The 11716-nt window shown below is 43.4% G+C and overlaps 2 protein-coding genes across 3 annotated transcripts in view; both read left to right on the forward strand.

Annotated features, from left to right (window-relative positions):
• gtf2e1 (general transcription factor IIE, polypeptide 1, alpha) overlaps positions 1 to 8758 on the forward strand; it is a 28227-nt gene extending 19469 nt beyond the window's left edge. For both annotated transcript variants that reach the window (XM_084084783.1, XM_084084784.1), the window contains exons 5-6: positions 3563 to 3795; positions 6522 to 8758. In XM_084084783.1, coding sequence (XP_083940909.1) covers positions 3563 to 3795; positions 6522 to 7009 — 721 coding nt within the window. In that variant the 3' untranslated portion in view covers positions 7010 to 8758. The remainder of the gene's footprint in view (positions 1 to 3562; positions 3796 to 6521) is intronic.
• On the forward strand, positions 473 to 1132 carry LOC311065158 (leukocyte elastase inhibitor-like; the record flags this gene model as incomplete). Its single annotated transcript, XM_084085375.1, has 1 exon — positions 473 to 1132. The coding sequence occupies one exon, from the start codon at positions 473 to 475 to the stop codon at positions 1130 to 1132; it is 660 nt and encodes a 219-aa protein (XP_083941501.1).
• Positions 8759 to 11716: the final 2958 nt, after the last annotated feature.

Consider the following 11716-nt stretch of genomic DNA (forward strand, 5'->3'; position numbering starts at 1 on the left):
ATTGTGTAGAATTATTGATTTACTATTGTGTAGTAATAAAATACAATATGCCTCAAAACATTACCCTGCCATATTCAAGAAATTAAAACAAATATTGAATAGCCTAGCAAAATGCATTATAATGTCTGCAGTTGCATTATTGCACACAGCCAAAATACATTAATAACATTAGGTCTGCCATTCCTTCCTTTTGAAGAAGTCACTTTCAGTTTCATTTTTGAAAGACACACACACACACACACACACACACACACACACACACAATCAATCAAACAGAAGCGTTCACAGCTGGTGTTAATTATTTTACCCTGCGCGAGTTCTTAAAGGGGAAATCCACCCATTTTCAATATTTAACTATGTCATTAATATAGCATAAAGGAGTTGTGTGGGAATAAGAAAAAAGTTCCCCCCTTTCTGTGTTGCCTTGAACTGGAGGATTGATTGTGGGTTTAACATTGCAAATTACAACGTGATGACTCATCATGTTGAAGCCAAGTGGGACAAGTTGTTCCATGAGGACAGAACCAGGGATGAACAGTTCAGACTCAGCAAGACTGAAAGCAAGCCGGTGAAGATGATGTACCAGGAGGCTACGTTCCCTCATGCCTTCATTCCTAAGGTCAACTGTGATGTCCTGGAGCTGCCCTACATGGGGAAAGACCTTAGCATGCTTGTTTTTCTGCCCGTTAAGATGGAGGACAATACGACAGGCCTGGAGAAGCTAGAAAAGAAGCTAACCTATTTAACGTTTATGGACTGGACCAATCCAAGCATGATGAATCAGATGAAGGTGTTGCTTGGCCTGCCTCGTTTCAAGATGGAGGAGACATATGACATGAACAACACCTTGATCAAGATGGGCATGGTGGACGCCTTTCACAGAGAACTGAGTGACTTCTCCGGCATGTCTCCAGCCAACGACCTGGTGCTTAAGAAGGTGGTGCACAAGGCCTTTGTGGAAGTGAACGAGGAGGGCACTGAGGCAGCTGCCGCCACTGCTGCCGTTCTGGAGTTTTTGTCTGCCCGTGCCGGTCCTGCTCGCTTCGTTTTTGACCATCCCTTCCTCTTCTTCATCCGACACAACCCCACCATGAGCATCCTCTTTGCAGGCCGATACTGCTCCCCTCCTTGAGTTGGGGTCCTGGGTACCTGGACCACAGATAGTTTACTGTTTTGCATGCTCACTCAAAATGTTCGTGCTACAAACACTGACATTTGTAGCATTGTCACGCCCCCTATGGTGTAAGTGAATTTGCCCTTGCCTCTGCATTGTTTAGAGCAGGGGTCTTCAACAGGGGGTCCGGGATCCCAAGGGGGGTCCTCAGAATTACTACAGGGGGTCCGCCAAATCTTTGTGATATGATTTTTTTTTTATTACATTAACCACTTGAACCCAAGCATCCCTTTTCTGAGGAGAACTTTAGCCAAAAATAGCAGATCTACATGCATGAGCTTGTAGATCGGCTATTTTTGGCATAGAGTTATAGGTGTAGAGGGAAAAAAGAGCAGCAAACGTTTATCTGAAACACAATTTTATACAATATAGAGGGGGTCCCTGCTTCATCTCTCTCAGCTAGGGGGTCCTTGGGCTGAAAACGGTGAAGACCCCTGGTTTAGAGGCCTCTCAACGTGGGACCCAAATTAGGGGTAGATTATATCTTTTAACTTTATTTGTATACAGGTAATCTCACTGGGACCTGAGGTGTCATTCTCAAGAGAGACTTGGATAACCAGAAAAAGATTCAGTCCCATCCAGCAAACTGTGAAAGCCAGTCACAGCCAATGGGTTGTAACTAGAGTTCTCAACAGGCCTGAAAATGAAGGCCTTGCCATGACTGGGCCCTAACTGGGCCGGCCTGATCAATTACCCTAATTTTAAGCCAGAAAACCCAAAGTCTCGCACCCAACATGCTTCGAACTGAGCAGACTGGACCTCCCATTCCAGAGATAATGGCCAAAACATCCTGAAAACTGCCACTTTCGCCGTTTTTTGATGTTTGAGTTTTGGCCATTTTGGCCAATTTTTGGGCGGTGTAACCGCCCCTATATGTGAGGTTGGGACATTGACATTTGCTGCACTGTGATTGGCCACCCATTGTACCCCCCTAACCCTGCACTGTGATTGGCCACCCATTGTACACCCCTAACCCCTACACATTCAATGCAAATCTATGCTTTTCTTTAAGTGAGCTTCCATCACTGTGATGACCACTAGCTGCACTGTGATTGGCTGACTATTGGCGGACTCTATTCAGCACTGTGATTGGCTAGCGAGACACATGACACATGTGCATAGTCCTATAAATAGGACTATGCACTTAAAAAAACACATTTTTTTTTTTTTAAGTGAGTTCATGGGTCTTTGATGACCACTGTGATGACCACACCGCCCACTTCACACTGGGTGTGATCATTAGGACTAATAACCTGAACAAGATACCTTAGTAAAGTTCACTTTGAGCTAGCTGCATCCAACGCAGGAGTTGAGTCTATTTTTTATTTTGTTTTATTATTTAAAAAAATTCTACTAATCTAATTATTATACATTTTCTGCCCGCCCTGCAAACATCGGGTCGTGTAGGGTCAGGTTTGGGCAGTATTTGAGAACTAGTTGTAACTACTGGTCTGTAGGAGTAGTAGCAAAAAGTGTGTTTTGGACAAAATACAAAATGGAAGATCTAGCCAGGCAGAAATGGGTGCGGCCTATATGAAGAGTTGCATAATGATCCAAGAAATAGAGGCAAAATGTATATTGATCGTGCAACGTACGGCCTCCTGGGAGTGTGTGTACAAAGTTTGAATTTCACTAAATCCCTTTTCATATTGATGTACAGTACAGAACAGCAAATTCACAGAAATTAATAAAACGCATTCAGTTATTTATTGGAATCATTCTAGACATACTCCAGGGAAGACTAAATAACTTGCTTGATTTTCTTTAAGCATCACAGGCACAAGGTGCAATCACTGCAAGGTAAAATACATGCGGAATGAATTTGGAATGGGTTATTATTATTTAAGTACCTTCTGCTAAGCCTCTAATACGGCTGTATTAGATCAGACCAAATGTTGTCTTCTAGTCGGATCACAGTGCTCGAAATCAAACGGGGAAACAATACTTACTGCAACATCTTGTCACAGTTATTCCTGCAGAGAGACGGTATTCACAAACACCAACGCATGCTTGTGCATGCACCACACACTCAGCACCACTCATTTAGGCCACGTCATTAGAGGAGCAAATTGTCAAAAAATATTTTAATAGTAAAAGCTTGTGACCTTTAAGTCGGCTATTTTCACTACTTCTTAAACATTTGTTTTCTAATTTATTTAATTTCTTTATATATATTTTTCTCCACTGTTTTGAAATAATGATAATTAAAAACAAAACGTAGGACACCATAAATAAAGAGATATTTACTCGTGACCCATACAAATGTGCCCGTGACCCACGAATGAGTCCGGACTCAGTGTTTGGGAAACAGTGCCTACTGCAGTGTCTCACAAACCTCTGACCTCTCTCTCTCCGTCTCTCTCTCTCTGTCTCTCTCTCTGTGTCCAGCCGTGAGCGCGCTCTAGCGGCCGCCGGGGCAGCGGGACCACACCGCGAGGCCTGGTCCAGCAAGGGCTCGTCCTACGCCGACCTCTACACCCAGAACGTGGAGATCAGCATGGTGGAGCAGGAGGACCAGCGCAAGCAGGCCAGCGAGGGCAAGGCTCCCAAGGAGAGGCCGGTGTGGCTCACCCAGAGCACCGTGCAGGGAGCCTACAGCGAGCCTGACCCCCTCAGTAACCGTGAGGACTTCTGCTTTTTGCTTTGCGCCGACGCACAGTGCTGTTGCTTATCTCCCTCTTAACCCATCAATACCGGGAACGCATCTGTGTGTCATTTTAAGATTTCTTTGGCTATTCAAAAAAATTGCAGATCTACAAGTTCATAGCGCGGCACTGAGTGCCGCGCTATGAACTTGTAGATCTGCAAATGTTTGGAAAGAAATCGTGAAGATGTGTGCAAATCATATATATATAAATCATATATATATATATATATATATACATTTTTTTAAGAGAATATTTTAACTCAAATCTTTGCTTCTGGGGATTCTACAAATCATGTCTTCTAAAGCCTACGTTCTTTTGAAAAAAAATATGTTGCTATAATATCAGTGGTTCTCAAACTTTTTTCATGTCAAGGACCCCCATACAGCCATGTATTTGGCTGCAGACCCCATCTCAAAATATTTTGTTCCAGGGACCCCAGATAAGAAGCAAAGATTTGAGTTAAAAATGTATATATATATTCAAAGATTTGCACACAGTTTTTAGCGGTGCCAACCGCTCTACACTTGACTTTGTCCGTATGTCCGTATGAGCCTGACGGCAAAGAAGAAACACATACAAACACACGCACACACACACACACACACACACACACACACACACACACACACACACACACACACACACAGACTTGGAGATTGCCTACGCCAACTCTCCCCTCATTGCCCACACGTGCCACTGGCTATCAAAGAGGGGTCCAGGGACCCCCAGCTTCACTTTGTCCGTATGTCCGTATGAGCCTGACGGCAAAGAAGAAACACATACAAACACACGCACACACACACACACAGACTTGGAGATTGCCTACGCCAACTCTCCCCTCATTGCCCACACGTGCCACTGGCTATCAAAGAGGGGTCCAGGGACCCCCAGCTTATGTTGTGTCCGTCGTCCGTTTCAGCACGGGCTTTAAACAGCTATAACTCCAGTTCGCAGCATGCCAGCAAGTCCAAATTTGGTATGTGGACTTAGACCACCAATAGGGACGAGCATTGACTGCTGAAGCCCCGCCCCGCCCTATTATAGCGCCACCAGGAGGCCACTGGCTTTAAACAGCTATAACTCCAGTTTGCAGCATGCCACCAAGTCCAAATTTGGTATGTGGACTTACACCACCAATAGGGACGAGCATTAATTGCTGAAGCCCCGCCCCGCCCTATTATAGCGCCACCAGGAGGCCCCGCCCCAAAGGCACCGCTTCCTTCACACAGGGTGTGATTTTTTTTTGCAAAACTAGCAGATATACAAGCTCATAGTTATGAGCTAGTAGATCTGCTATTTTTGATAGGCATTGGCTTTAAAATAAATTGCATATGTATGTGTGTATATGTATATGTGTATATATATATGTATATATATACATATATATATATATACATACATACATACATACATACATACATACATACATACGTTTAAAAAAAAGAAGAAGAAGAGGAGATCCAGTAGAATTAAAAGACAAGTCATTTTATGTTTGGTTGCGCTCGGGTGTTGTGCTCTGAAAATAGCAGATCAGCTATTTTCAGCACGCAACCAAGTGTAAAATCAGCCATTACGACGCCATCAAAGCCAGCAAAAATACATTTTAGTCAACTAAATCAACTGTAGATTTAGTCAACTATAATATGATATTTAGTCGACTAAAACTAGACAAAAACCAAAACATTTCAGATGACTAAAATCTGACTAAACCTAAATGGCATTTTATTCAAAAGACAACATTTTTTAACAAAATCTAAATTTGCTGACAAAATCAACACTGCTCCGGACTGATTGACGGAAGCATTCGGAAATTGTGGGAGGCAACCGTCTCGGGCTCACGACATGGATGGATCATTTGGATTCCATGGAAGCATGTTGCGCAGTATAAATAGCCAATTTACAAGCTCTCAAGATTAGAACATTTGAAGTGGTCAAACTAGCAATATGTTCAGAATCGTCTTCCATAAAATAAAAAGGTCTCAGATATTTCATAGAAAAGGAAAGGTTAAAGGCTCAGTCTGTGGTTTCTTCACCTGGTTGGCAGTATGTAGAGCAGCAGGAACAATATTACTAAAACATCATCATTTTACATATTGGGTTAACCCATTGAGACCTGAAGCCGATTCTACATGTCTCCTAAATCTCAACAGTATTCTCAAAAACATATGTTTCTATATCAGTGGTTCTCAATCTTTTTCATGTCAAGGACCCCCAGAATTATATGTATTTGGCCGCGGACCCCCATCAAAATATTTTGTTCCAGGGACCCCCAGAAGCAAAGATTTGAGTTTAAAATGTTCACTTTAAAAATATATATATTCAAAGATTTGAACACATTTTCACGATTTTTCAAAAATAGCAGATCTACAAGCTCGTAGCGCGGCACTCGGTGCCAAGCTATGAGCTTGTATATCTGCTATTTTTGAATAGCCCAAAGTGTAAAATAATGCTTTTTAGCTCAAATCTAAAAATGACACAGTTTCAGGTCTCAATGGGTTAATTGTTTAGGAATCAGCGCTAGTGTGGGGGGGAGCTCCTTTCATAATGTTTCACTAATGGTGAATTAGGACTTGGTCCAACGAACATTTTCAGTTGTGAGATCTTATTTAGCTTTAATCCATGCGAGAAGGTTTCCGGCCGACAGCGAGCGACACGGTGTCTTTGACACGTGTCCGATTGTGTCCCTCTCTCTCCCACAGCGGCAGACATGGCGCCCGGAGCCCTGGACGGCGCCGGCGCCCACGGCCAGTCGGACGAGAACGAGGAGGTGATGCGCGCCCTCCTCATCCACGAGAAGAGGAGCGGCGCCGCGGCCGTGGGGGGAGGAGGAGGAGGAGGAGGCGGAGCCGCCAGCGCGGCCGCCGCCAGGGCGCTGGCCTCCGGCAACGCCAGCAACTCGGAGAGCGACACCAGCGAGTCGGACGACGACTCCCCCAAGGCCCCTCCCACCGCCGCCGCCCAGCGCAGAGGAGGAGGAGGAGGAGGGGCGGAGGTGATGGAGGAAGACGAGGATGACGACGAGTTTGAGGAGGTGGGGGACGAGGAGCCCACGGTGATGGTGGCGGGGCGGCCCTACTCCTACCAGGAGGTGGGCCAGAGGCCCGAGCTGGTGGAGCAGATGAGCGCGCAGGAGAAGGAGGCCTACATCAAGATGGGCCAGAACATCTACGAGGCCATGTACTGTTGAATGGCACACACACACACACACACACACACATGCGCACGCGCGCACACACACACACACACACACACACACACACACACACACACACACAAACACACACACACACACACACACACACACACACACACACACACACACACACACACACACACACACACACACACACACACACACTGTTGTCACAGTCAGCGAGGGCCAAATTCACAATCTCTCATTATCTCTCCGTCTCTGGTTCTGCCTAAGCAGGACGTGACTCTTCAAGAGGAAAATATAATGTTACACTGTCATGTATTTACAGAGTCAGCTCTATACACCGTGATTTGTATTTTACTTTCCCCCCCATTGTCGTCCCAATTTAGTCGTTAAGCCAATTCCCCAATGTCAAGGACCCCCAAATTGGCATATATGATTTTTACCACAGACCCCCATCTGAAAATGTATTGAGCCAGCGAACCCCATTAAAGATTGGTGTTTTTCAAAAGTATTCCACAATTTTCAAGGTGTTTGAATACTAGTCTAAAGTATAAAATAGGGTTAAAGTGGTTTGATTTATTTAGCTGAAATAATGTAAAGTATACAGGATTTGTACATTGCATTGTCATTATCAGACCTGAATTTACCCTTCAACTTCTTGTTTTTCCCAAAATGACAATTTGTAGCAATGTAGGCCTTAAATGTCAAGCATGTTCAAATCATGTATACTTTGTATTACTTAAGACCATTTTCCAAATTACTTATTTATTTTTTAAATAACCAATGTAACATTGAGTTGCCCACAATGGTCAGGTGCCCGCTCCTCTGGTTACCGCCAGTACAGTCACAGAGAACGGAAAGTTGTTTTGGTTGGAGCGCCCGGCCAAGCCAGAGGCACTGTGGAGGTTACGAACCCCAGTCTCCACGGTGAAGAGCAGGGACTGTACCCCTGAGCCACCCGGATGCCCCTATTTTATTTATCAATCCGGGAACGCATCTGTGTCATTTTAGATTTGAGCTATAACCATTATCTCATAGCACGGCACTATGAGCTTGTAGATCTGCTATTTTTGAAAAATCTTGAACATTTGTGAAAATCTTCGAATACATGTATTTTTTAAACAACATTTTTAACTCAAATCTTTGCTTCTGGGGGTCCCTGGAACAACATAGTTTGATGGAGGTCGGCGGACAAAAACATAATTTTGGGGGTCCTTGACATGAAAGAGCACCACTGATGTAGCAACATAATTTTTTCAAAAAAACGTTTTAGAAGACGAGGCTGGATTTAGAAGACATTTGTAGAACCCCCAGAAGCAAAGATTTGAGTTACAAATGTTTGCTTTAAAAAATAAGATTTGCACAAATGTTCATGATTTTCTTTTTTTTGGTGCAGATTTACAAGCTCATAGCGCTGCACCGAGTGCTGCGCTATGAACTGGTATATCTGCTGTTTTTTAATAGCCAAAGTATAAGATAATGGTTAAAATCTGTGGTTAAAAGTGGTTAAAATCTAAAATGACGGATGCTTTCCCGTTCTTAATGGGTTAATGGGTCAAGGTATATCACATCAGACAGTGTTTTGAGAAGAGATTCTCTCGCTATTTAGATTCAAGTGTTTGGTTTGAATGACGTTCGGTATTTTCTCAAGTCGGCATACTAGAAAGGAGTCAGTTTTGTGCACAAAGTGCCAATTCACTGTTTTTCTTTTTTTTTTTTTCATAATTTGAACCATTAGTCCACGCCCGCTCTAGTTGTTGCAAAATAGAGTTGGTTAAAGAGTTTTATTTGTCAAAAAGAGGGTATATTTTGTTTTGGCTCTGTCAGGAGTGTCGGGCTGCAAAGTTTTCAGTGGTTTGATGGTTCTGTATTTGTACTACTGTATGTATTGTTCTGAATAAAGGTATAATAAGTAGAATTTGTCAGTTGCTGTTCGTAAACAGGCAGAGGGAAGGGTCCCCACACACTTTTTGTTATTCATAAGTGATGATTGAGAGGGATTATAATAATTATTTGTATTAGTCTGTACATTATTATTAATACTTTTTTAAAATCCTACTGTCTGTTTTATTAAGAATAGAGGGTTTAAGTGATTAAGGCATATAGGACAGGTTTTTGATCCACTCGCTGTTTAGATCCAAGTATTTATAGTATTTTCTCAAGCATACTAGAAAAAAGCTCCTAATTCTGTCCTGGGTCCTCCTGGATAGAATTACACCCACCGTTGCCAAATAAGTCCTCCCTGAAAGCCAGTACGGTTTCAGATCCGGGATGGAAACTAGGGATGGGTAACGTTTATCAAATTCTGCTTATCGATTACGGTTCTTATCGATTCCTTGTTTTAGTTCGAAAATGGTTATAAAACAAAAAATAAAGAAAAGGGATAGGATACAGTATATCGTTGGTGTCTTGCAGAAACCAGCTAACTACATTTTTCAGTGTTTTGATATTTTTTTAATAAATCAGTGCTATTGGACACCCTTTACGTCTGTGTGTTGATTAAAACAATATTGAACCAATGACATGTATTAAAAAGCACTTCTGACAAAACCAGCTAACTCCATTGGATCCTCAAACTTTCTGCTAAACCAGCTAACTCCACCAAAGAGGGGTGGAGTTAGCTGGTTTTGCTGACTCCAGGCTCCACCCCCTTTTGACCTCCAACCTCATTGTGAGCTTGGAGGTCCATTCAGGTGTTCTCTTATCAATGATGAACAAAACCTAACCACTTTTTGTTTTGTTTTTTGTCATTTCCTGAAAAATTAACATTTTGGAGTTAGCTGGTTTCTGCCCGACACCAGAGATATGGGATAATAAAAAGTATCTTCTGTCTTTTAAGTGTAAACTGAAGTAAATCGAGCACAAGTGCTACAGAAGGATGCCACATAATATAAATATATGAGTATGTAAGACCGTTTGTTACCACCCACGCAGGAGAACAGGAGTCTCCTACTCGCAGGGGTGTACTGGAGGGGGAACGCGGGGGAGCGGCGCTCCCTCACTTCTCTAACTGCTTAAAAAAATAAAAAATAGAAAATATGTTTGTTTTTTTGTTTTTTTGAAAAAAAAATGTTTTGATTTGTTTTTATTTTTATTTAAAAGACCCGAAAAAAAATCGCGCGCGGTTGACGCGTGCATGCGTCAAAGAGGTGCGCTCCCCCGCTTCCAAAGTTAGCACTACAACACTGCCTACTCTCAACAGTAAAACGTTGCAAACTGGCCTGGTATGGTCATGTCACAAGACATACCTCCCTGTCAAACACCATCCTACAAACTGGCCTGGTATGGTCATGTCCAGGGGTGCAATGCTCACTGGACGGCCTTGCACGCCGTGCTGGAACCTATTTGACCAGGAGCACGCGCAGGCACACGTATGGCATTGGCAGCTTCGAGATGACAGAGTGAGCTTCGAGACGACAGAGGGTGTACAATTTGGGCGGGGGGGGGTACCATCACAAAGCAAACGTACCTTTGCTTTGTAATGGAACCACAAGGCTGGCGTGCGTGCGTGTTTGTGTCTCCGTCTTGCATGCCACAGTCACACATTCCCATCACTGCGACCACAGTCAACATCCGTCCTCATTTACAAGCTATAAGCTTTGTCAGGAAACTGTCCCTGCTCCTGCTGTGTCCACTCTGCACAGGAAAACCCTTATTCAATGGATTCATTCATGGCACACGGTGGGTCCCTGTGCCCGTCTCTCCCTGCCAAGGACACCAAAAGGCGGCGTCCCTGGGCTCCGACAAAGGTCACAGATATATTCCAATTAACCTGAGAGTCTTTGTGTTGTGTTCCATTGGTAAGTAGATTTGGATACAGGCAAAGGTCAGCGTGTTGTAAGGCTTCATCCACACTAATACAGTTTAATGACATGGAAAGTGTCGCAAATCACTCGAATAATAGCTTGACTTGTAGTCAGTAGTAGTGTTATAAAAACCTGACTGTCTCTTTAAACTTCTGCATGTTTGTCCATTAGGTTGGAGCTGCACTCTGCTTGTGGGGAGGTGTCTCCTGGCAATTACCTGGCTGTCTTCTGGCTGTGACGGCACGCAGAGCTTAGTGATATTTTCCAGCTAGTGCACATACTGGTGCAGCTAGTACTAGGTCAGTTCAGCTGCTCGCTTAGCTTTAAGACTAGATTCTTTCTTGACCATTAGTGACTCCTGATCTTTTCCACAGTCAGCCTGCCAGCCTCCCACGCAGCTCCAACAGAAGACCACAGATCTAGTATAGGGTTAGGGTTAGGGGTTTTAAAAGTTCAGAGATTTATAATGGAGGCGGATGGAAGGTTTTGGGACCTCAAAAAAACACTTTCACCTAGAAACTCCATTCACAGTTCAAAATTCCCCCTTGCTGTGGACATGCATCCTTGAGATGTTTTACTTTGAAATGATTTGTAGTTTTTGAAATATTTAACTTTAAGCGCCTAATGCATTGTCAATGGCAATGGATATTTAAAGGGAAAAGGGTACAAACTTTGCCAGGCTAAGTTAACAGAACAAGTCAGAACCTCTGTGGTGCAGTGGTTTAGATATAGGACCTGCAACCAGAAGGTTACTGGTTCAAATCCAACCAGGACAGGTTTCCAACAAATGCCTGACTCTTGCACCTTTATCTGATCTTTCACTGAACAGCGTGTAAGAGACCATAGAAAGTATGTACCATGGTGGAGCAGTGGTTAAGATTCAGGCCTTACACACTGAAGGTCCTGAGTTCAAATCTCGAAGGTCATCTTT

This window comes from Gymnoscopelus microlampas, assembly GCF_963454915.1.
Source record: "Gymnoscopelus microlampas genome assembly, chromosome: 17".
Taxonomy (NCBI): Eukaryota; Metazoa; Chordata; class Actinopteri; order Myctophiformes; family Myctophidae; genus Gymnoscopelus; species Gymnoscopelus microlampas.